Source organism: Thermobia domestica, chromosome 1, assembly GCF_964235325.1.
Source record: "Thermobia domestica chromosome 1, izTheDome1.hap1.1, whole genome shotgun sequence".
Classification (NCBI taxonomy): Eukaryota; Metazoa; Arthropoda; class Insecta; order Zygentoma; family Lepismatidae; genus Thermobia; species Thermobia domestica.
In genome coordinates, this window is record NC_137454.1 from 176,631,186 (window position 1) to 176,658,397 (window position 27,212).

Genomic DNA, 27,212 nt, shown 5'->3' on the forward strand with positions numbered 1-27,212 from the left:
ACAGTAACAGATATGTTTAAAAAATATATGAGATACATATTTACTAGATAAATAATAACCGTCTCCTCAAGCGTCCATGAAAGACAGTTTCAATATTGGGCTAACATAGTTTTCATTGCAAGGAGTTGTGAAGTACCGGTACGTTGCTCATAGACTATATTTGTCTATTTATATGAAACTTTTTGTCATTAGATGAACTCTGATGTCTATTTATATGAAAATAAGAAATTAAAAATTGTTCAATAATCCCCATGCTCCTCTTTCTTTGATTCTAAGTTACCGGTAGAAGTTAAACTGCGTCAACATATTATTATCCAGAACAACGTACAAACAATCCCAACGGTGCATGAAAATAAATAATCACAGTATTAGAATAAATTAGAAAGTATATTTTGATAGCTTGTTGATTTCTATGGAACAGGTAACTACTGTATATATCTTACTGCAAAAAAAAAAAAAAAAAAAAAAAAAAAAAAAAACTTATGGCACAACATCGAAACTGTCTGCAGAAATTATGTTTTCTTCGGTTTTTGAGATAATATTATTGACTTTTTTTTATCTGTCTAATACGCAGTTTGAATATATAGAGGAACTGTGAAAGATGTGCTGGGATATAATAAATAGAAAATTTGAGCTAACAGTAAATGACGTTCCAGTGATGACAGAATATTATTACTACTACAACTAATAGTAATACTAATAATCCTACCTGGAATGTACAAACATATAAGTCTGTGAATATCACTGATTCCTAATCGTATACAGGTAAGATAATAGGTGTCACTATCTACGCTACCTGACTGTCTGATGCCAACAGATGCCGCTAGCGTGCAGGAAATTTGCCGATTTAAAACTATTGTGAAGATTTACTTGCAACTTAAGAACTAGTTGTTTCAATTTAGTTATTTCAAAATAGTACAAGGGCCGTGACAATAATTAAGTTTGTGCACTATTATTTGTGTATATATCTACAATAATATATTACGAGGATTTAATTGCAACTTCACTCATTACCTGCTGCTGTGTGAAACAAACGGAATATTAAGACAAGACTAATTTTTCAGAACTCTGCGGACATACAGGTAATAATACGTTTTTTAAAAAAGAGCTCGTTGTTATGACAAGTTTTATTGCATGTTCCCACAATGGGAGCAGTGGCGGAATATAAGTATAAATTTCTTAATTTGTTTTCTTTCCTGTGATGGATTTGTATTAAAGCGTTATTGGAATATATACTATATTCTACATTATAATTCACTCTTAACCACATATGATAGGTTATAATACTTCGTGGCACTACAACATACAAGTAAATTACATAATACTAAAATCTAGATGTTTTATGTAATGTTGCTTGATATAGGACAAGAATATTACTTTTTTTTTTTTTTTGAATGAAAACTACTTGAATACGCATTATACAACATAACAAGGCATTTGTTACACTCATATTACATGTATTCTGCTTGTAAAATTTGCATCTTGATTTTTTTTTGGGGGGAGGGGGGCAGTCTGTATGTAGTTACTTCATCAAAATGAATATCCTTGTTCACCCTCCCTCATGGTCCAGGTTGGTAACTTTGATCAAATTTCTTTTGTTCGAAGAAGGTCCACTGCAATATCTCTTAGGAGCCGCAGTAACTCAGTGGTAAAGCGCTTACCTATCGTGTGTGGGGTCCATGGGTCGATTCCAGCCTGTGACTACTAATATTTCTGAAAATATAGATGGATTATTTTGCAATTACTTATCGGGTACAGAATAATACTCGTTCAATACTACAAGGACGTAGTGGCTTGTAGTATTGGACTTCTCTAAAGCTTGAAAGCGGGACAACTTGTTTGTGTGTATCTAAAAGTAGCTATTAACGTGTACAAAGTGTAGAATTGCCTGAAAGAAACCCCCCCTCCACACCTTATCACTTAATACTCATATGCCGTTATTTTGCTAGAACATATTATAAAGCTCTTCTGTTAGGAAGTGCGGGAGAACTTCCAGACATCAACATTTGCTTAACCAGTTCACTGTCAAGGTCATTACAATTTTTCTACTTTTACGACAGTGTGTATAAACTTGAACATCCTGTTAAACGGATCGAGTGCCAAGAACACAAAAAATCATTCAAAACACCCCCCCAAAAAAAAATTGGATGAAAAGATTTTTCTTTTAAAGCCAAATAGACAAGTTTCTAACATCAAATTTACGTAAGTTTTTATTTGCGTCTATCTTGGTTTGAACTACTTGAAAAAGATATATTATGCTAAATTTAACAGGAACGTTTGCGGACAAGGTGACCTCTTAAAAGAAGTAGAAAACTGAAACGCAAAAGTGTAAAAGAAAGGAGATGGTATCGTCAGCTTACAGAATTCCATGAATATAAGAGAGCTTTTAAAAAAACCGTTTCAACCATAAAATTTAAAACTTAGTGTTTCAAAGAAGAATTCAGTGGAAAGAAACTGGGCTATTCTAGAAGATCCTCTGTTAGATTATTTATCTGTCCTTCCACTTATAACTCTTGACCTTCACCTTCAAACAAGCCTTATTGCTGGTTTTATTAGTGCAATCAGAAAGAAAAGACTTTTCCGTTCTACTCAATCCCTTCTTAAGAATCCAATCAACTCTCAGAAGATCTGCAAAAAGTAATTAGATCCGACTGCGATTCCAGATATTTCGTTGAGCTTGACAGGTGTAAATTAATACAAGACTCTACACTCTACTTATATGTAGAATATTTGCGGCAGTTGGTTATGAATGGCTATTACTTTCTTCATTTGGCTATGTAACAATTTGTTAATATGCTAAGCTAAATATAATTCTAATTTTCTAAGCCTTCAAATCATTTCAGTTTGAGCTATATCTTCTGAAGTGATAACGTTTGAACTTTTCATATGTATTTCAGTTTTATGTATCCCTGGGGATCATGGCCACAATTCAGTTAAATCAATGTTTCTATTCTTAATCTCAAAATTAAATTTTCATCCTGTAGCTAGAATCAGTGGCACTGTAAGGAGGGGACCAAGAGGTCTCAAGCCTCTCCCTGTGACTACTGATGAAACAAAGGTATAGCAGAAAGGATATGCGTGCAAACAATAAATACGTAATAGTATAAGTTTTGCATAAAAATCAAGCTACTGCCCCTGATTTTTAAAATATTGTGTGTTTGTAATTCCTTGAATCCCTGCCGTAAATTTAGAAAATGCCCGTAAGGATATTATTTTAAGCGTGGCTATACAACATTATATAGTCACATGTATATAAATACACTTCGAATTGCCCATTCCAAACAATAATCCTGTTTTCTGTAATGAGACATCTTATATTTGTGTAAAGCCACTGTTGTTTCGGTGTGTTAGTCAGTACGGAACTTAAACTTTTAGGTGATCCGCATTAATTCATCTCTGGAACCCTGCTAAAATTGTCTTGTTGAAACTCTAAAACTCGAGTTGTTCACTTATAAGGGAATATGAACATGGTCGGTAATCTTTGTATAGGCTACGTTAGGTAGAACATTTACAATGTATCGCTTATATATATATCACATAGAGACAGTCATTTCCAACTGGTCTATGCATGACGTCACAGCGTGCTTTTAGAACCTGAGAAAATCAGAGAAACAATGAGAAAAGGATGGGACGGGTTGAGGTAGGAGAATGAAATAAAGAAATGTTGGCAGTGTATGTGTAGCTATGAAGTTACAAGTGCTATGTCTAAAAAACATCGACTATACTATCGATGCTCTTGTTTACCTATGAACGCTGCCTTTTATCAACGCCAGATTACGGCCTGCTCTTTCTCCTCTCCGTGTGGTTTACTTAAAATGGGAGCAACAATGACGTCACAGAGCATTAAGTTGGAAATGGCTGATGAGGGAATTAAAATACGTAAAAATCTATTATTATTTACTAATTATTTGTAAATATCTCTTTAATATGTACATAAAGTAGTTCTATCTATCTATCTGTCTGTATATATATATATATATATATATATATATATATATATATATATATATATATATATATATATATATATATATATATAATGGAATAATAAATATGTATATAAAAATTCCAATAATGCCAATGTGCATTAATGTTGTTTAGAAATTGTATGGGGAAATGTACCCCTTGTGAAAGCGTGAAATACCGGCAAGGATACGCAATGTAGCTTATTGAATGTATGATGTATGCTAAAATAGGCAATGATCAACAACTACCAATGCTATGTACAGTAGAAGCAACGTAATATATGGTCAAATAAGAAGACAAATCAAAATAGATATTGTAGTAGCTCACTTTCGCTCGCTTATTCAATACATCCATATATAAATAAAATTAAACACAACAAAAAAGTGAAGAAGAGAAACATTCCCGATTTCTTTTGACTGGTGGCACACCGCGCACGATATCGCGACGCGGCACGCACAGCTTTAATACTGTATTCTTGATTAATATATCTGCATCTGTATTCTTGATGTAGGTCATGTTCTGTCTCGTTTGCAGTAGTTGTTTCGTAAGTTTGCGTGTGTGGAGTATTTGATGAAGTTTAATTAATACATTTTGTTTATTATCTCGATTGGAGAAATTGACCTTTAGTAAGAATGACATGAGTATCATGATTGCTACAGGGGCGGATCCAGGACGGACTTCTGGTGAGCGGTGGGTTGTAATACTGCTACTTAGAGCTACTTTTAAGAGCTCCAAACTCTATGATGGGTTTTTATTTATATATAAAACTAGCAGCGTTCACCCCGCTTCGCTGCGGTCACCCCGGAACGCAATAAACTTTGTTACTTAGATAATTTTTACTTTTTCGCTTTCAAGTGATATGATAAAAACCATAGAAGATTACAGTAAATGTTAACATTATATCGCCTGTCATTTATGTTAACCCGCCCCGCTTCGCTGCGGTCACCCCGGAACGCAATAAACTTTGTTACTTAGATAATTTTTACTTTTTCGCTTTCAAGTGATATGAATTGCAGTAAATGTTAACATTATATCGCCTGTCATTTATGTTAACCCGCCGAGTGACACGGTTATGCGGGTTGCATATAAATACGTTTATTTTTACCTATGATGAACTAACAAAGGATTTGTACGTTATGGACACTTGAATGGTCAATTATCTCAAGACACTGGTAATTGAAAATTAAAGTGATATGATAAAAACCATCTAGGGTCCAAATCCTAATAACCCCCCAAAAATGAAAGAAATTGGTTCAGCCGTATTAGCGTGATGAGGGAACAAAGGATTTGTACGTTCTCTTTTATATATAAGAAAGTTTCCTCTTCTAAGGGGGAGATCGGGACGATCGCCCCCTAGATCCGCCCTTGCACTGCTGTAGAAGGTTCATGTACAATTTAGTTTGTATCATGGAAGTTCGAGGTAATGGTCTATTAGAATGAAGTATTGCAGTAAAAGGTACTGTTTATTAGGAACGGTTAAGTTTTGGAATTACAGAAAGTTAGACAATATTTACAAAATAATAATAATAATAATAATAATAATAATAATAATAATAATAATAATAATAATAATAATAATAATAATAATAATAATAAATGTCCTCAGATCTTTTCTTAGACATGAAAATCTGAATGCGAAGATTATAACATTAAAAAAGTATTCGCGCTACTTGTCTTTTTGTTTTAAAAAACACACTTGGTGTGGCTAACATGGATATTAGAGAAGTGCTAACATATGGTAGCGAAGAAGTTGTATTAGAGCATACACAGTATAGTTACGTGTGCAACACACAACCAATAAATAGAACTCGTTCTCTAATTCTACTTTTTTTTTTCACTTTCGTTGTTTGGCCGTGACACGTGGGAGACAATAACCTTGTTATCCTCGGAAATGGTTTCGAAGATGACCCCGCCTGAAGTTGATCTGTCGACAGTGTGGGAGACAAGATACATAAAGAACATAAAAAAAAGTATAGAGCTAAGATGAAGGCCGGGCGTTTCCTGGTTATTGACCCACTGAACTTGTTTTTCGGGTGCTTAAAAAAAGTATCTTTTGCTAAACAAAACCCCCAAATTATCCACTTATTTTTATATTACTATCTTATAAAAAGGAAAATTTGTTATTTTAGAAGGTTGGAATACTAAAAACGAACTGTGGATATTTCCTTTAATTTAATTTGATCATTTTTTTTTTAATGATAGCAATTCTCTAAACACCATAAAAGCGTATGAATAAACGTTAATGGTACTGTTGAGGCATTTATATAGATTTTCTGGTGAAATGTTTTATTCGTAAGTTCTTTTAAAATTGTTTTATTAATTATAAGACTATCTGAAAATGGGTTTATTTTGTATGTAAACGTAGAGATATACTATGAGGTCTCTAGAATAGCAGGACGTATACACTGACATATCTATTTTCACTTTTTTGTAGCACCATAGTATACAAATTTTCCTTTATAATCACTGAGAGTGTCATTGGTTCATTAATTGCGGACACGAGTGAAATTTTAGTTTGAATTTAAGCAATGCCGCTCAAGTTTTCATGTCCGAAACTAACAATTGTTGCTTAAAACGTTTTTTTAGCCTATTATCTCAATTTGAAAATATGTAGATAAAACAAAAAAGAAAACTGGCTACATACATGGCTAGTAAACAATAATAGTATTAGTATATTATTTAATAACGAATACCTTTGTATTATAAAATATCATTTAATAAAATAAAAATCTCTTTCTGTGCTACCTGTTTATTTCTTCTGAAAAGCCAATTAATGATACCACACAGAGAATAATTTGATCAATATGCGAATTGATGGGGAGATGTCAGATATTACCCCCTAATAAAAATCCCCCCTTTTCATCCCTGGCAGGGATACTTTTTTCTCCCTCTAGAAGTTTTTCGATTGGTCATGAAGATAGAAACAGGGAATAGCTTTTCTTTAGTGTAGCCAAACTAAAAACAAACAAACAGACAAAAAAAAAAAAAAAAAAGAGCTAAAACAGCTTTCGAAATATCTTTCTTCTTAACCTTTTCGTAGTCATTAGAATCTCACACTTTTGCTCTTGAAATATTTTACCTATTCATGAGGACATTTTTGGTTTGAAGCAAGCAAGAAAGAACTGTTTGTATTATATAATATAGAGGGTGTTTCAAAACAACACCGGCAACGTTTGGGAGGTGATTCCTTACACCAAGATAAGACAAAAAGTATAGACCAACCTGGGTGCACAAATGCTTCCTTTCAGAGTTATAGGCTGCCGAAAACATGAAAAAATTAACTTTAAAAGGTCCATGGCTCCAAAACTATGGCACCTACCGTAGTCGGGTCAAAACTTTACTTAGGAACTAGTATATGCCCTACCTAAATATCCAAGTTTCAGAATCCTGCGGTACTTCTGCAATAATTTTTGTAGAGGTACTTAGTGAATATTTCAGATTATATGCCAGTAGAAAAACTCCCTCTATAAAAATTGTTGCTTGAGTACCTTAGGGTTCTGAAACATGTGTTTTTAGATAGCGCACATATTAGTTCTTCAGTGAAGTCTTGACCCGACTACGGTAGGTTCTATAGTTTTGGAGCTATTGAGCTTTAAAGTTCATTTGTTCATGTTTTTGGCAGCCTATAACTCCAAAAGGAAGCATTTGTGCACCAAGATTGGTCTATACTTTTTGTCTTATCTTGGTATAAGGAATCACCTCCTAAACATTGTCGGTGTTGTTTTGAAACACCCTATATATATATATATATATATATATATATATATATATATATATATATATATATATATATATATATATGATAGAGAGTTTATGTGTGTGTGATCGCTGGATTTATATATGAGGGAGATTCATTCTTCCCTGGGAAAAATATTCCAATTCGCACACTAAACTTGGTGCTTAGAATGTTATTATCTTATACAGTACATTATTATCTCGCAATATCAGATGTTTCTTTAACTGACAAAACGGTTTGATTTTAAAGGTATTGATGATTGTTTTATATTGTTTTGTAGGATGAACCAGAGGCATTGTGTTATTGCAAGGAGAAGCAAATGGTCTGTGGTACGGATGGAAGAACCTATGATACAATTTGTCAATTGAGATCCGAGGCTGCAAACACGGCTGGTGGTAATGCACCTGATGTGAAACAATGGGGACCTTGCAAAACAGGTAAAGGACATTTTTCTCCAATGCTGATAAATTATTTTATTCTTTTCTGTTTTGCTTTCCTACCATGTTTTGAATTACATTCTTTAACAATGAAAATCTATTGAGAAAATGTCTTTACCACTGTGCTGTCAGATATTCATATAAACAGAACTATAAGTCATTTGATGCTATTAAAATACCATTTTGTCTTAACGTGTAGACAATAAGTTTTAAGGAGGTGGATTCTGATAGCTAGGGTTTAGTGTTTGACAATAAATATATTTGTAGCACGATAAAGAATCTCATGATTTTGAAATACTATGTTGGTAGCTAAAAGAGTAGCTTATTTTGGTTAGATGAGAAGCAGTGTCAATAAAAACAGACAAATGAGAAAGTCAATAGAAATATATATATTTACAAAATATGTAGGCTGTTCTTTCAGATCAGGTGGCTAATTTCTGTATGTGTGGCCCCAGAATCTATCACCCATCTATCCATTTAAACCAGCAGATTCCTTTCATAAGGCTTTAGTGATAAAAAAGAGAACATGAAACTTTAGTTAATCGATCAAGAATCTGTAGATTGTGGTCACAACTGTTTTGTGACCACAGTTGGTAGAAACTGATAAAAGTATACTTATTATTCGAATATTTCGTTAGTGACTAATAACAGCTAGGATCATTTTCTGCTTCTTGTTAGAATTTAATAGTTTTCAGAATGTTTTCAATTCACTACTTGATTGCTTGTATATTTTTTATTATAGCTTTAGAAATATTCAACACGTATTAGGTCTAATACAACAAAACTGATGTTACCTTATCGAAAATGTTACCCAAGTATTATTAATATATTAAGTGCTTTGATCACTTTTTATTCGGCTTAAAAAAAAAGAGAAGGTCCTAAATTAGACCCATTTATATATATGTTATGTCTATGTTCATACACAACTTCGACATAGGTGCACAGATTTTAATGATTTTTTTGTTTTGTTTTAAAGAATAACTTTTGCCGGTGGTTTCATGTAAATTGCATTAGAATTTAATGATAGTCATCGAGTTAGACAATGAAACTCAACAATGGCTGATAATGTCAGTACCATAATTGTGTGTATAATCACACATAACTTCGACATAAGAGTACTAATTTTGTTGATTTATTTATTATTATTGATTTATTTACTTTTTTGTGTGAAATAGTATGATTTCGCACTGATTTCAAATAAGTTTCACTAGGATCTGATGGAAGTCTGGAGCTAGGCATGAAGCTCTTCAACAGCTGACGCACACCTTCAACATAGTTGCTCAAAAGAGTATGCTTTCGCGGTGATTTCGTATAAATTTCATTACGATCTGATGATAGTCTTCGTAGCTAGACCATGAAATATTTCAACGGCTGACAATGTTAATACCGTAATTAAGCGACTTCAGTGTGTACATGTTCACTTTTCACGTTGTGTATATTTCAAGACGATTGTTTCAGTTCCATATAAATATTACCAGGATCTGATGACTGTCCTCAATAGATGATAGTGTTAATGCCGTGTGTGTTTTCATGTATATTTGGTCACGCGTATTTCTTTTAGCCTGACCCATTTTATAGGAATTTAGTGCCCTACCTTTAGTTTACGTATCTAACTAAGCTACTGGGGTAAGGATAAAGCAGAAAAATTAAACAAACTTATGTTTCTAAGTTCTTATGTTCTAATAATACATGTTGCTTTTCATCCAGCTCCTTGGATAGTTTCCGGACCGGAGAACTCTGTGGCTTCTCTTCATCAAGGGTTGGCTTTGGACTGTGAAGTAAAAGGAAACCCAATACCGAGCATTAGCTGGGAATTCAGTGGTGCTGATGGCTCTAAAAGAGTATTACCAAGTAAGTTTTCTTTTGGCAAATTTGTTTCTCGGAACACCAATACCGGGTCAAAATTACCACTACCTTCAGATTTTTTTGTATAATAATTATTGCCTGAAATTCCATCTATTCTTCAGTACATGTTTAAAGATCAACTGTAAGAAATATAACGTTCGTTAGGCATTAGTTACATATTTTACAAATTGAAATATTATCGATATTGAGTCATTTTTGGTCCAGTCGTGGCGTTTCGTTTAATTTTCCAACCTTGCTAAACAACCGATCTGAAGCTTCAGCTGTCTGTTAATAACAATGCAGGTTATATAAACACAGCATGTTATTTTTATTTACACCTTAATATCTTAAAATAATTGAATATTTTCGTAAGCAAAGTAGTAAATTTTGTTATATTTGTAAGCGTCGCTTTACAGTTTGTAACTATTACGATTAGGTGGTATTAACGGTCAAAGAAATAACACGTAACAAGTCAGTCAACACAAGGATGAAATGAATATTTAACCGCTTAACGGTTGAATTTATTTTAGAGAAACGTCCCAAAAAGATCATATTATTTTATTTCATATTTTAAATCTATCATAAATGCTTGCTAACACGATCTATTTTAATTGTCATTCAGAACCAAATTTCGAAAGTTATAACCCCTCAAAATACTACTTCTGGATTATCCAGAGTTTTTTCGGGCACAATTGAAAATAAAATAATTGTAAGATTAAATGAATTTGCGTGCTGAAAAAATATGTTTTATTTAAACAAAAGCTTTATCTGCTAAGTCCTGAACAGAATCATGGCAAAATTTCTATCGTCTTATAAGTTGAGGCTATTTAAAACGTGAAAACATTCAATCGGGATTATCCCGAAATATTTCGGGCACTGCAGGAGTAATACACTGCCGCCTGGTGTAAAATTAACCAAAACAAAAGACGGTTAATTTGCTTGTTAAGATTTGCTGCCTGCACCTTTTCTTCTCACAACGAAACATTTCGCTTAAATACAGATTCGAACGGAAAAATATAGTTTCAACGTAATAACTCGGGATAATCAAGATTTACGTATTACCTTTGAACGTAATAATTCGGGTAAAACCGTTAAGCGGTTAATAAAGATGTGAATAATTGCTTTTATTTTGGAAACAGCTTTATTAACGAGAACCATATACAGGTCAAAAATGATCCTTATCGTGGTGATTGGGGATGCAAATTATCTTCTTGTTTCGAGGGCTAAAATTGTCCTGATAACAAAAAGGTGTTAGCGCAATGTTAGCCACTTTGATTATTCACAATGAGATCAAGAGAATTGAGATTACCGTTTGTAATTGAAACCAGATTTGAAAGTAAATTCAATTTTGAAAGAAATGAGACGGGATTGTTGCACATGAGACGAGATATCTTGTCTCATAAATTTTATTGGTACCGTCTCGTCTCGATTCGCGAAGAACTTTTCACGTCTCGTCTAGTCTGGCAAATTTATGTATTTGACGTTTGGAAGTAGTCTTGGTAAAATTTTGCACTTAGAAACAGGAAATTCATATGGTAAACGAAATTCAATAGGGATAGCTGCTGAATAATTAGCATTAATAAATCAAAAATACATATCATCCAGGCTCCTTGATCGATGTTCATACTCGAAAACGAACATAAAGGTGGTTCAAAGAACTACTACTAACTGATTTTGAAAACACAGATTTTCATAGTAAATTTGAAATGCAAAGATACTGACTAAACTTCAGACGTCTTATTTACAAGTATTAGTAACGTTTTCCACGAGACACGTGAAATTTTTCGTCTCATTACGAATCTAAAAATGTGCTTCTCATCTTGAAAATAAATCAAGACGAGAAATATACGAGATACAAATAAACCATCTTTTGGGCCTGAAGTTTCCCCCCATAAAAGTCGATTTTTTTTTTTACAGAAAAATCGGAAATTGTCGCTTCTTCGGCTTTTTAAATGACTTTCTTTATCAAGTATCACTTTTGTTTTCCTGGAGTGGGTTCTACAATTTAAAAAGTGCATTTAGAACACCCAGTACTTGCGAGTCCTATGTTTCAGTCCGTAGTTAGCTGTCTTGATCACAGTTGTTTCCAGCAAGTGTACGTTATCCGATAGTGCTGTCGAAATCGGTTTTTGAAAAAACCGAAAACCGGTTTTTGAAAAAAGTGAAATTTCATAAAACCGAAATGTCGGTTTTCAAAACCGCATTTGCGGTTTCGGTTTTCAAAACCGCATTTGCGGTTTCGGTTTTGAAAACCGTATTTGCGGTTTCGGTTTTGAAAACCGCATTTGCGGTTTCGGTTCTGAAAACCGCTTTTGCGGTTTCGGTTTTGAAAACCGCATTTGCGGTTTCGGTTTTAAAAATTGCATTTGCGGTTTCGGTTTTGAAAACCGCATCTGCGGTTTCGGTTTGGAAACCGATTTTCTCAAAAACCGAAAACTGCAGAAGTCACAAAAATTCGAGAGCACTAATATCAAGTAACGACGAGGAAACAGCAAAGAATCTTTCCCATCTTCGGCTCACAGTTGCCAGATGGAGGGAAATTTCCCCCGGCGTAGGGAAAAAATGCTCAAAATATGCAGAGGTGAAAGAAGATATTTTTTCTTAAAATGTCTTAACGTGTAGGGAAATTCTTGTTTAGTATTCTTTTACAATTGGCAAAATAAAAAAAAATAAGTTGCAGTTTCTCACAAAGAGGCACGGCTATCGTTATTGGGAAGTAAAAAGATATAGAATAAAATATGATCGGTGTTCCCTTCACGTATGAACTATTGCAGGTGTCTGGGACTTGCGATAAGAAACCAGTCAACACATGCAAAACCACAACATTCACATTTATTGGAGTGGCAACAAATCAACAATAAAATTGTGTGTTGCGATCTAATTTTTTTTCTTTTCTTTTTTTAAGAAAGGGAGGTGGTGTTTTTTTTTATTTTGTTAACAAAAGAAAGAGTGGCAGTACTATTTAGAAACAAAGTGAAAGAGTAATGATAATATTAAAGATCTCAGTCTAAGTGGATGAGATTTCAAATTGGATTTCATGAGTTGCAGGTGTAGTGATCTTAAATAGGGATATACCTTATTTTCTATTTAGTTTAGTGTTGTCATATTATCCGATTTTTGCAGGTACCACCCGATTGTCAGGTTCTATATTCGTCCCTCGCTATCTTAATCACGAAAAACCACCCGCTTTTTGGGATTGGAGAAAAATCTAAGACGACTTAGTGAATAAAGTGTTGGTATATTCAACGTAGACCGCTACACCTTTGACAATCTTAATCGCGATTGAGTTAAATTTGGACTTGCGCTCAGGCTCAGGCTGTGAGCTATCTGAGCAGTGCGTGAGTGTAGGGCCATTCGCTAATAAGAGATCTGCTCTAATGCATAATAGTTTTCTTTGTGTAATTCATGTGTTTTTAATGTAATGTATTGGAGGTTCTATACGAATGAATATTCTTTTGTAGATGTTGTGACAAACATACTTGAATTATTCATGCCTTCATAAGCTACAAGAATGCCGAACGACAATTTCAAGTGTAACTTTAACGACACTTATAGAAGCGAATTTACGTATGTTAGCCAGGGCAGAACTCAGTTTGAAGCAAAATGTACACTCTGGAAGACTTAGTTTCGTTTGAAAAGTAGGCTGCAGGGAAGCAAAGTGGACCCCACCTGATTTTTATATATTTTGTAAACTAGATCACGAGGAACACGAATCTGGAGTTTTGACATTCCGACTTCCGGAGCTCGAGATATTAAAACTAAGTTTAATATAGATATATTCTCTATACGAAACATATTATGTCCTGTGAGATGTATAAAGGTAACCAAGAAAGTTCTGTCGCTTTTTGTGGAGGTCTGTGTTCAATTGATCCTTACACCGTGAGTTGAATGCGAATGGAGAAAAGGCGAAGGCCAGATGTTGGTGTGGGTATATCCAACATTCTATCTGCTTGTGGCAGTTCAGTTACAACATCAACTTGTGTAAGGACATAGTGAATATGGAACCTCTACAGAGCGTCATAAGGGCGTGTATGCTGTACGAGTTCAAACTTGGATCAAACGCCACTGCAGTGGGGCGGAAGATATCTCAGGCCTTTCGTGAGGGTGTCGTGATTACGCAGACAGTGCAAGGGTGGTTTAGAAAGTTTAAGAACGGTGACAAAACACTCACGAAAGACGCACTACGTGCCGGAAGACCAACATATGTACAAAATGAAGATCTTCAGGTAGCAATTGAGGCGAACAGTGGAGAGACCTGTGAGGAACTGGGGCTAACATTCAATGTGAGTGAAGAAACCATCCGGCAGCACCTCCATCAACTTGGGAAACACTACAATTTGAGTCTATTGGTCCCACATGAATTAACTCCGGGCCAGAAGACTACGCGTGCAGACACCTGTGTTTCTGTGCTGTCTCGTCTGAGGAAGAAGCCATTTCTGGACAGGATGTTGACATGTGATGAGAAGCTCCATGGCGTCGTCATCATTGGTTAAAATCCCATGAACTGGTTCCAAAACAGGTGAAACCAGTAATGCAGCAGAAAGTCCTGCTGTGTGTTTGGTGGACTGCTCGCGACATCGTGCATCGGGAACTGCTACCGGCTGGTCAGAGCAGAACATTAATGCAACTGTCTACTGTCAGCAGTTGAGCCGTGTTGAAGAAAAACTCAAAACACTTCTCAATCGCTAAGGGGTTCTCCCGTTACGGGACAACACTAAGCCCCACATTATTAGAGTGACCCGGGACACCATCCTACGCCTTAAATGGGAAACACTATTGCAACCGCCATACTCCCTGGACAATGCACCGTCCGATTATCCCTGAACCATTTCTTGGACACTCACATTAGAGAATTAAAGTTCAACTCCGTAGTAAAGGTGGAAAATGCACTTGATACCTTCTTTGCTTCACGGCAAACCAAGTTCTACCGCGAAGGAATCCATGCCCATCCCGAACGTTTTCAGAAGGTCGTTGATACTGATGGGTACTATTTTTGATCTTCCAGGTACGTCTTAGGCAGGGGTGTATCCAAGAGGGGCCCATCGGGGCCAAGCTCCCCAAGTGATTTCCTGGCCCCCCTAATGACCAGATGTTAAAACATCATCGTGAGATTACTTCGCTTCAGTCATTTAAAATAACAATGTTTACATATAATTAATAATTTACGGTAAAATAGTATGGAAAAATAGTATTTTACCATACCGATCACAAAATAGTATGGTATTTCTTCCTTATAGCGATCCGAAAATAGTATGGTATACTTTTTGTGACAGTAGATTACACAATTTACGGCGATTTGTATTTGACAGTTTGAAGACAAACGTTTTGACAAGGTACTATAAATTCTATGAAATGAAATGAAATCTTTGAGTTTAACGTCCCACGCCTATGCCGGTTAGGCCAAAGGAGACGGTGATTATGAGAAATGAATGAAATGGTGGAATGAAGAAAGTGGAAGAAAACGGAACCCCGAGAAAACCCATGAGCACGGTTGTTTGTCCACCACAAAGTCCACACGGCGCGAGCTGGGATCGAACCAGGGACCCCAAGCACCGGAGGGGAACGCTCTACCACTCAGCCACCGCGCCCCCCACTATAAATTCTATCATAAAACAATGGTACTATACTAAATCGTAAGTACATTATATTATTTATATGCTGTAATTAGTGTTTCAAGAAAACTTTTTATCAGATGGAAAATTTGGTGAAAAGCAACGTTTTTATTCAGTTTTTCAGTTTGGATTTCATTCGCTTTTTAAAATGCTATTTCGTGTAAAACAGGAAGTGAGGTATAGCTGTTAATAAAATAATTATGTCTTTTTAGTCATGAATAATAAATAAACATTTTTTCAGAAAATCTTAAAATAAGTTAAGTGCAATTTCAAAGAAAATCAGTCTTACGTATAAATAGTCAGCCGGCCACTTTATCGGTACTTGTCAACCGATGGCATTTGCGTGTTAGCAACAGGAATCCAACGTAGGGTCATGGTACATAGGCCCCTGTAACACGCCTTGCCGGATGCCAGGCTGAATTTTTGGGGGAAAGTACCCAAAATGACGGAAACAAAATGGCGGACTCCAAATTCTTATCCTACACAAGAACTTTCTTATTTTGCGGTGGATCTACAATATTTTGGCATCAAACCTAGGGTTTTCGGGGGCGAGCTATTTGCTCATACCACTTGTAGGTTTTCAAAATGGCGGGAAACAAGCTGGTGGACGCGATACATGTAAAAAAAATCATTTCTCTTTAATGTATTTTTAATATTGTCATGTGAAATATCACCTTTTACACGCAGGAAGCTTGTTTCTACAAACTATTTAATTCTGAATATCTTTAAAATGGCGGAAAACAAGATGGTTGAATCGTAATGTGTATGCATAAAGAGCCGTCTTAAGTTTTATAATCTGACATGTTTTCAAAACTTCCGATTTTCTAGATTGTACATTTCTCTTCGTTTTTATTTTATCGTAAGATTCCAAAGAATTGAATTAGACGGAGGCATCCACCGTAGAGCCATGATACTTAGGTCCCTGTAACATACCTTGCCGGATGCCAGGCTGGATTTTGACGGGAACACAAATCAAAACGGCTGACAAGACATTCGTAATCTGCAGGGAAATGCCCTATTTACCAGTATATTTTTCAATATTTCGTATTGGAGTCAATTCTTAAGTTTACCTAATTTGTTACACTCTAAGAGTTTTCAAAAATGTCGAGGAACAGAATGGCGGGCATAAAATTCTACGGTTCGTTTTCCGATCGACTTTCTATAGTATTAAACGAGGTTTCCCGGTGATTCAAGAATCGAATTTAATTCCAAGTGTTTCAAAGTGGGGTGAGATATCTTCCATCCTGAAATATTTTCTCTCTCTCTCTTTCACGCAAACACACTCATTTAATTAAACCTTATATATATATATATATATATATATATATATATATATATATATATATATATATATATATATATATATATATATATATTGAAAACTTAAACCTTCGTCATCGATGACAATTTTCGGATGAACACTTCAAACGTCTTGCTTCTTCAATGAAAGAAAAAATCGTAAAATTATGGATTAAGAGGAGACACAGCGTTTTTACACACAAGGTTTTAAATCCAATTATGCACTTTTGTTTGAATTTGTCATAGCAGTAACATTCTCAGATGACTCTTATACAGTTTGGTAATATCAGAACAATATTGACTAAAGTATAGAAACAAGAACAATTTTCGTACAAATTATATGTCCACTTACCACTTCATGTTATCGCAACAGACAAGTGTCTTAGATGCAGTACAATGTGAAACAAATTTCCTTGTTCCTATTAATCCTTGGCCGTTGGATTAATGCAACCAATACCATTGCACCCGCATGTAGGCAAGCATAGTTGTGGTGGAGTTGAACGCCTGCATTTGCAAGACGGCAGATGACACTTTTTCTTACATTCGCACGAAACCAGAACTACGCATACCTGTGTGACTGCTGATTTAGTTGTCCAGACAACCTTGAGATTAGAATCATCCTTTCTCCATCCTCCAGTTTCCTCGGGATTCTCAATATCCATGATGGCAGTATTTGCTTACAACCATATTTTAGCCTGATAGTTTGACCGATTGAAATTAAGTTTAAGAGCATCTTTTGTAGGTGGAAGATGTTCCAACTGTTTCTTGCCTTCTAGAAACTGTTCGTATCGAACACGGTCGATAACTCCAAATGGATCGTATGCAAAGTAAAGTCTGCAGACGAATTCCTCCACGCCTTCCATTGATCAATCACGTCTGACACCTTCTAGGAGATGTGGGTACTGAATGAATATTTTCCAGGAGCTCTTTTTTCCATGGCCGGTAAAGGATGACGTCGTATCGCAGCCCGTTACTGAATGAAAACCCACCAGATTTTTCCTCACAGTCTTGTTCAGATTCGTAGAAATAGCATTGATATTGAAGAATTTCCGATCTCTGGATGTTCCTCCCGCCATCCAAACCTTCTTGGAGGATTCACCGAAGAAATGAATTAACATAACTAATACATCAGTGTCCCTGCTCATCACTATCACCTGTTCAATTTCACTATCTCGAATAGCTTCTTGTGCATGCAGTATCATTAGTGTGTCTGCTTCCTCGTGATTAGACACCAGATGCCTTAGTTCCCCTTTCAAATTTTGAGATAACTTTATCAGGAGAAGCACAAGTTATCAATTCGCAGCTTTTTGGCAAGGGTTGACATGCTAGTTGAAGTAATTGGCTTGCAATAAAGGATGCAAGGTCAATCTTGTTGCTGTTGAGACCAACATACTGATCCCATGAAACTGGGAGTGGAGTGTTCCCATCGCCAATGATTTTTCTTATAGGTCTTTTTCTTTTATCATCTCTTTTCCTTCTAGTCTGATTCTTAATCGAGCATGGTCGGTAACTGTCAAACGTTATTGCAATTCTTTTAACCTCTGAAGATACGTACGAGAAAAATATAGCTGAATTTTTTTCTCCATAATCGTTGAATGTCTTGCAGTCTGAAGGTTTGCCAACACAATGCATCAAAGCATGACCACCTAAACAAGTAGAAATATCAGAAACTGGTGTTGTGGCTGAAATGTTTATTGTTAGTATGTCTATTAAGGTCGACTTAGTGGTGAAGTTCATCGATCCATCGTTCTTTGCCAAGGAAAGTGGAACGGGTGATAATTCATGTGAAAGGATATCCTCCAGTTGCACTTTTCGTCCTGCTTGTTGTGCACAGACTAAACGTTGTATCAGATGTCTGTCAAACTTTATTGATTTCTTTTCATTTTGTGGAGTGGTAACAACTACTTTGTACAGTGATGCAAATTCTGTCTCTTCATAGTCGAAAAGAATGGCACTGTTTGTTTTATTAACCTCTCTGTCAAGAATGTTTTCACCAGATTTTCTCCTCGCTGTTTTGCAGACAGGAGATGTTCCTGAACTTCAGGTGATGCTATGTCATTTGTCGATAAACTAACCAGCATTTGTGGGTCAATTACATTTTCTTCATCTGCACGCTCCGGAGGATGCGGAACATTCTTACACATAGCGAACATGTTAAATCTCTTAAACTGTTCAACTAGACTTTGAACATCTTCCTCATCGCGGTGTAATCTTGAGACTTGAGAGTCTTTGCGCATTGTGATAGAATCATTAACTTCAATACCAAACATTTCCCTTGTTTCGTCCGAAATGCGAGATCTTTCAGTCCAGGTTATGCAAAACCTATCTCTTGCCGTGTCAGTTCGTGTGATACCAATTACACCGTTTGCTAATTTACATAATTTGTTAATCCACTCGGTAGCTTGGTCAAACGGTACTTGATTGAAAGCATTTTTTGTCCTTTGGCGACAAAATTGCCTTTGATGAATTCATGGTATACTTCCGGAAATGTTTGATCTAGTGTTTTCAACTGAGACAAGTAAATTGGAGCCTATCTGGCATAATGAGTATGGTCATATACACTTAGACATGGCACAATTTCTTCTAGTGCCTCAACTTGTAATTAATTATATTAATTAATATATTTAATAATTACATAGGTACTATTAATTATATAGGACAAAATCTACAACTATGTTCAGGGTCGGATTAACGCCAGAGAACTTATAGAGTTCGTCTTCTTCTAGTATAGGGATCCCATACGAGCTACGGGTATTACTTTATTATTATTATTATTATTATTATTATTATTATTATTATTATTATTATTATTATTATTATTATTGTTGTTGTTGTTGTTCAACCATTTTGTTTTCCGCCATTTTAAAGATATTCAGAATTAAATAGTTTGTAGAAACAAGCTTCCTGCGTATAAAAAGTGATATTTCACATGACAATATTAAAAATACATTAAAGAGAAATGATTTTTTTTACATGTATCGCGTCCACCATCTTGTTTCCCGCCATTTTGAAAACCTACAAGTGGTATGAGCGAATAGCTCGCCCCCGAAAACCCTAGGTTTGGTGCCAAAATATTGTAGATCCACCGCAAAATAAGGAAGTTCTTGTGTAGGATAAGAATTTGGAGTCCGCCATTTTGTTTCTGCCATTTTGGGTACTTTCCCCCCAAAATTCAACCTGGCATCCGGCAAGGCGTGTTACAGGGGCCTATGTACTATGACTCTACGGTGGATGCCTGTTGCTAACACGCAAATGCCATCGGTTCATTTTCTATTGACATTTCCGGGGCTTGGCCGGCTGACTAAAAAGTAACCAAGAAAGTTCTGTCGCTTTTTGCGTAGGTCTGCGATAGTTGGCCCTCACTGGCGGCCGGGTTTCGTCGAGTCGAAACATATATCTCGCGTCGGGGTGTTGAAGTACCACCGCGTAGCAGCGACCAGCGAGAACTTCGTCTTGGTCCGCACTTCTTAGATTCTTCGCGGAGAATCGTGAAGGGACCAACACGAATTGTCGCCAGTCATGTGCATGCGGTTATTATTATATATTATTTTTTGCTGACGAATTGATCCTAAAGTGAGCTCCGAGGGTCAAGAATAACCTCTGCCTCAACATCATGACGTGAAAAATCTTGAGATAAGTGCGATAATTGTATGAATTTAGATGACAACTGTCGTCGATCATTAGAAAGTGAGTATGCGAGAACTATGAAATAAAGTAAATAGGCACGCGTCATTTTGTTACAAAATTACATGGCGAACACATTTTATCTAATTCCAAACAGTTATCGTCGAATATACACGGTTAAAGGAGCACTGTGATTGACCAAATTAAAAAGATCTTAACGATTTATCCCTTTACAAGCGACGTTTCCTTCATCGCCATCGTAGCGAAGTAGGAAGAACACTTGCCTAGTAATCATAAGGTTGGTGGTTTGAGTTCCATTCGGGGTAATTTTTTGGTACTTTTTAAAAGTGTTTTTTAGACCCACCTTAATGTAACTAAATCACACATATAGCCGATTTAACATTTTGGGGGAGTAATTTTGTGGTTCATTGGCGTTTTGTCGCATCTCTGCCGCTGGTGGCATAATTTTCAAAACGGTAGAGGGGCCACCGGGGATCGTCGCTGCGGCGCCGCCAATGTTTGGCGTGATGTCGCTAATTGCCCATTTGTGGTCCACCGACGCTTACGGCATGGGGACAATTCAGTGTGAGTGGCGAAACCATTCAGCAGCACCTTCATCACCTGAGGAAACACTAGAAGTTGGGTCGATGGGTCCCACATAACTTGATTCCGGGTCAAAAGGCAACGCAAGCAGACACCTGTGTTTCTTTGCTGTCTCGCCTGAGGAAGGAGCCATTTCTGGACAAGGTGTTGTCATGTGATGAGAAATGGGTCCTGTACGAAGTTCCACGGCGCCGTCATAATTGGTTAGCATCCCATGAACGGTTCCAAGACAGCCGAAACCAGTACTACACCAGAAGAAAGTCCTCCTGTGTGTTGATGAACTGCTCGTGGCATCGTGCATCGGGAACTGCTACCAGCTGGTCATCGCATCAATCCAACTGTGTACTGTCAGCAGTTGAGCCGTGTTCAAGAGAAACTCAAAACTCTGGAGCCAGCACTTCTGAATCGCAAAGGGGTCCTTATGTTACAGGACAACGCTAAGCCCCTCGTGGCTAGGATGACCCGGGACACCATTTTACTCCTTGGATAGGAAACACTATTGCATCCGCCATACTCCCTGGACATTGCACCGTCCGATTATCATCTGTTCCCTTCCTTGGACAATCACTTTAAAGGATGCCAGCTCAAATCCCAAGTAGAGGTGCAAAATGCACTTGATAACTTCTTCACTTCACGGAACACCAACCTCTACCGCGATGGAATAAATGGCCTTCAAGTACGTTTGCAGAAGGTTGTCGATCTATTCTTGATCTTCCAGATACGTGTTAGGTGACATATGAATGTCCGGAGGTGGTGGGTGAGAAAGCGATAGAACTTTCTTGTTTATCTATATAGATCGGTTCTGTGTATTGAAATAGTTATGCACAAAGGTATAATGTTTGGTCGGGGGCAGTAGTTGTTGCTTAAACATAATATAAACTATCTGTAATATAATTTATGAAATTACTATTATTATTAATAATAATAATAATAATAATAATAATAATAATAAGCTAAAACAGTGTTTTTAGTTTTCCGGAAGGAAACCAAAATTTTCCAGTTTTTTTCAGGCTTCAAAAACACTAGCTGTAACACATTTTTTTTTAGATTGTAGCTGCCCCCTTCAAAAGCGACGGGCCCCTCCTACAGAAACCTGCTGGCTACACCCCTGGTCTTAGGTGACATATTGATGTTCTAAGGTGATAGGTCAAAAAGCGACAGAACTTTCTTCGTTAATTTTATACATACTATGTAAAACTACTGTATAAGTTCTAGTATCTCGAGTTCGGGAAGTCGGAATGTCAAAATTCCTTAAGATTCGTGTTCCTCGTGCTCTACTTTACAAAATATATAAAAATCAGGTGGGGTCCAGTTTGCTTCCCTGCAACCGAAAAGTACCTTGGAAGTGTCATCAAAGAAGTAACTAAAAAAAAAAAAATGCAAATGATACCAGGTCAGTATTTGTAACACAAGTTCACATCAGTACTTACGGAGTTCTAAACCGTAAGAAAGTGGGAAGAAACGGAAGCAAATAAAAAAAAGTTGAAACACAGACATAAATCAATACAATTGTCTCGATCGATAGATGCTTTCACAATTGTTAAAAGGTGTAATTAAAAACATTGGTTTCGGTTTCCAAAACCGCATCTGCGGTTTCGGTTTTGAAAACCGCATTTGCGGTTTCGGTTTTGAAAACCACATTTACGGTTTCGGTTTCGAAAACCGCTTTTGCGGTTTCGGTTTTGAAAACCGCTTTTGCGGTTTCGGTTTTGAAAACCGCATTTGCGGTTTCGGTTTTGAAAACCGCTTTTACGGTTTCGGTTTTGAAAACCGCTTTTGCGGTTTCGGTTTTGAAAACCGCTTTTGCGGTTTTTGGTTTTCAGAAAACCGGTTTTCTCAAAAACCGAAAACCGCAAATGTCACAAAAATTCAACAGCACTATTATCCGAACACCAGACTTCAAATGTCGTTTTGGTTGCCTAACCATTTTATCAAGTTCCTGGAAGTTATACATCTCGATATATGTGTTTTGTTGATTGCCTAAATGCAATCTGGAAGGCTAGAAGAAAGTACCATGGCATAAACTCTGGTCTTGCTTACATCTGATTCTCTGTTCGGAAGCACTTTAACCTAAACTTCTAAGAGTTCAGTTTACAAAATTAAAGGTATCAACGACAAGCTTGGGTGTGATGTTAGTTTAACTATAACATCGTTAGTCACAGGATTCCTTCTTTCTTTACTGCTATATCGTGTCAAAAATTTTGAAGTAAGAAATTTGTGGATAGCATTTTAACATTTTCTCCATCGAATTTAAGCGGCCTCAATAAATGTTATACACAGTTATTATAATGAAGTTTTAGCTTACTCATAAATGTTAAATGATAATTTTGTTCCACGAAACCTATTACATTTTCAGAACAATTATTGCTAACGTTATTAAAAGTTTTAGTAAAGTAAATTTGTCGTTGAACGATAACCTAATAGCTCTACAAACACATCCTTGGAACTAGAAAACCCACTGCATCCACCGATTTGGACTTTTTCCTTTCTAATGAGCGAGTTTCTTTGATTCTTATTTTTTTTTCGGAATTTTCTTTTCAATACTTAAATGTTTTTTTCTTGTTATAATGGAATGTTCTGTTATCTCTTGAAACTTTACTTGAAATATATAAAAAGTTCAAAATTTTCTACTCAAAAGGGAGCCTTCACTTCAGCTTTTCTCCAAGTCCTTGCGTCTCTAACGAGAAATTTCTCATTTCGTAGGCAATACAAGAAGCAACAGACGAACATTTAAAAAAAATCATTAATGTTTGATTGACAACAATTAATCAAAAAACGAAACTTTCCATAATAATCTTGAAGTTCCGTGGAAACTATTTAATTATATATATATATATATATATATATATATATATATATATATATATATATATATATATATATATATATATATATATATATATATATATATATATATATATATGGATCTTTTCAGTTATGGAAAATTAATTCGTTCTCCAGAATTTGGGTGGTATAACTTCGATCAACAGATTTATTTTGTATAACCTTTTTTTTTTTAAGACTCAGAAAAATGAAATATACTTGAGAAACGATTAACGCGTGTGGTTCATTAGTTCAGTATACATAATTATCATTATTTACTGAAGTATGTAATTCTTAAGATTAATGGATATATCATATTCTGACCGAAAAAAAATTGTAATATTTCTAAGATAAATTAGTATCTTCGTTAAGGAACTTCAAAAATAATTTGTTTCGTTAAAATTTAAAAATAAATGCTTAAAATCATTAAGAGTAGTTCTTGCTACTATTACCTTCATTAATATATCTACTTAATGTATAGTCATTATGGATTAAACCCTTTTGCTCTTTTATAGGTGATGACCTGTATGTAGCTATCCAAGTAAGAGGCGGTCCAGAACCTTACATGGCAACATCTTGGGTACAGATCGTTGACCTCCGCCACAGTGATATGGGCACATATACTTGTGTAGCTTCGAATTCAGAGGGAGAAGCCAGGGCATCCGCCCAAGTTGGAGTGCTTGGGCGACAGGTTAGTATCTCAAAGATCTTGACATTTTACTGCTATCAGGTTAAATTTTACACACAGGATATTATGGATATATGGTATTTAATTTATTAATAAATTACGGGAAAGCAAAACATTATAAGTATTATTTTTCACATTCATGAAAAATACAAGTATTATAACTAATTTTAATATATTGAATCCTTTCCGTGATTTTTTTTTTTTTTAGTTATATACGTTGTTTAAGATATATTATTTTGTAGCTGTGCCTGCAAAAACTGTTATGTGCAAAATTCAAAATTTATAGGAGATACAAAAAATGAATGCATTGTTTTTATTATTAGTTAGGTGGGAGATAAAAACATATATGGTGCAGCTATTGCACGCGCGTTATTGTTACCATTTTAACATGAAATCAGGTATGTGGCTTTGAAAACATTTAGCGAAAAATAATAGGGACAATTTGATCGCAACATCACATGGCGGATTATGTTTTATGACGTAGTTACCTCTTAAATTAAAGATATCGTATAAGAATATTTGTAGGAATATGTTCCATACCAAAATGCTCTAATATTAATAAAAACTGCATTTTGAACAAAAACTGCACAAAGCGGTTTTTGAAGGCACAACGACGATTTGGATGGTGTGCATTTTCCTATAATAATGCTTTTTCTCTGGGTGGTGTTCTTTTTGATTTAACTTGAAATACTGATTCTTCACGTGTACAGACATGCATTAAGATTTCTGTTCTTTCCGGAAAAGCATTTTTTTTTTAAAAAAAGAGATTACATAGAAATATATTTTCAATGCTTCCATATTTAAACTTTGGTTGTCTCTCATTGTAGAACAATGTACCATTTTTCGTGGAGGGGTGGGGCAAGTGGATGGGTGGAAAACTTTTAGGAGCATTATCTTTTTTTATACCGAAAATAGTAGTTTTATAGTACATTAATTTTACAACTTGACCGGGGTCAGTCGCGGATATACCACTGGGGAAGGGGCTTTTTGAGTTTATAAATAATGTATGTAGTAAAAACAATCTACTTACAAATCTAAAATAAGTGATTAGGGAATCTTAAAACAGCTTTTATAGTGGGATCTTCGTAGTCACGTGGTTTAGTACATCTGGAAACATCTCTGAGTATTATTATAGAGTTGTATGAATTCGAGCTATTCAGAGAAATTCATGGAAGGGAACTATGTATCAGACTGCAGTCTTCCTAGTGTGATGTTCTTTGCTCTTGGCGAGAGAAGTGTTTTATCACTGTTTCGGGCTCCTGCTTCTTTACGTTGACTATCTTATTATTTAATATCATTCCTGTTATCTTCGTTTTTATTGACAAGTTCATCTTAGTTTGCATTGTATTATTCACTGGTTGAATGAGGCAAGTTTCCGGTTTTCAAACGAGAAAAAACAGTATTTGCGTTTTATCTCAATGATCCAAGCCTGTACTTTAATGGCACTCGCCTCTCCTTTCTAAATACAATCAGGATTCTCGGTCTGATATTTGACGGGTACAAGCTCAATGTTATGCGAATACCGCATATTCTTAATCTAAATTTAACGACATGCTCGGTTCTTCCAGCCACACTTGGGAGTGCTGATCTAGTTTCTCTCTCACTCGACCTTATACCGTAATCTAATTCAGTTCAAGTTAGATGTGGTAGTGTTGCTTATTCTTATACTCGCTTACCGTATTTAGCCAATTGTATGCTATTCGTTCATCACCTGCGTACACGGCTAGCTATCGGTATTTACAACACTAGTTCTGTTCTTTGTCTTTATTCAGAATTAAACGAAACACTGTTAGCCTTCAATAGTGAGGCTTCTGAATTATGCCGCTCATATGGCTGTTTTGTTGATCGTTCCTACGCTTCTCCAGTGTGAAGATAAGTTTTACAAGCCTATGCAATGAGCACTCATGCTACATACCCATAGTGTAATTTATGTTCATGTATATGAAAATCATATTAACAAAGAATTGCCCAGGCCTTTTCTTTATTTACAGCACGTTAGTGGTGTTCCATCCTATTGCTGATTCTACCGAAGTTTGCCTTCGATTTTCACACGCCAAACTGGAACCAAATGCCCAGAAATACTAGCAAGAGTTCTAAGCGTTTCTAGAGTAGCATTCCGATTTTAACATATTCTATACGGGCGGTTCCAGGAATGAAAATTTTTGGCCGTAACGTAAATATTACAGTTCAAAATTTCCTCTGCACCGCCAGTATTCATTGCCGGAGCTTGCAATCGATAATTCACTTCAGCTCTTGGTTCCTGATGTGCTCGTTTGCACCAATTCGTTAAACATTTTTACAGTCATGCAAATATCATCAATAAGCACATTTCATGCAAGACATTCTGGTGAGACCTCAGCAGCAGGACCATTGTTTGATGAATGCAAGGTGCTGCATCTGATGTGATCTCACTGGTAAGTGAATTGTAACTAGGCGAAGATTAATTACACTCGAAAAACTATATTTTAGGAAATTGGGAAACGTGTGTCGTTGGCCGTCCATATTTGAAGAACATGTATTTCCACTGAATCTTTGGCAAATTTTTATAGAATATCCGGCACATTCAAACCTTACATACC

The 27,212-nt window shown here is 35.7% G+C and overlaps 1 protein-coding gene across 1 annotated transcript in view; it reads left to right on the forward strand.

The window, feature by feature from the left end:
* Positions 1-27,212, forward strand: part of LOC145691485 (insulin-like growth factor-binding protein-related protein 1) — an 89,509-nt gene that overhangs the window by 57,298 nt on the left and 4,999 nt on the right. Inside the window, exons 2-4 of the mRNA XM_081766903.1 lie at positions 7,983-8,139; positions 9,847-9,990; positions 24,461-24,636. Coding sequence (XP_081623029.1) covers positions 7,983-8,139; positions 9,847-9,990; positions 24,461-24,636 — 477 coding nt within the window. The remainder of the gene's footprint in view (positions 1-7,982; positions 8,140-9,846; positions 9,991-24,460; positions 24,637-27,212) is intronic.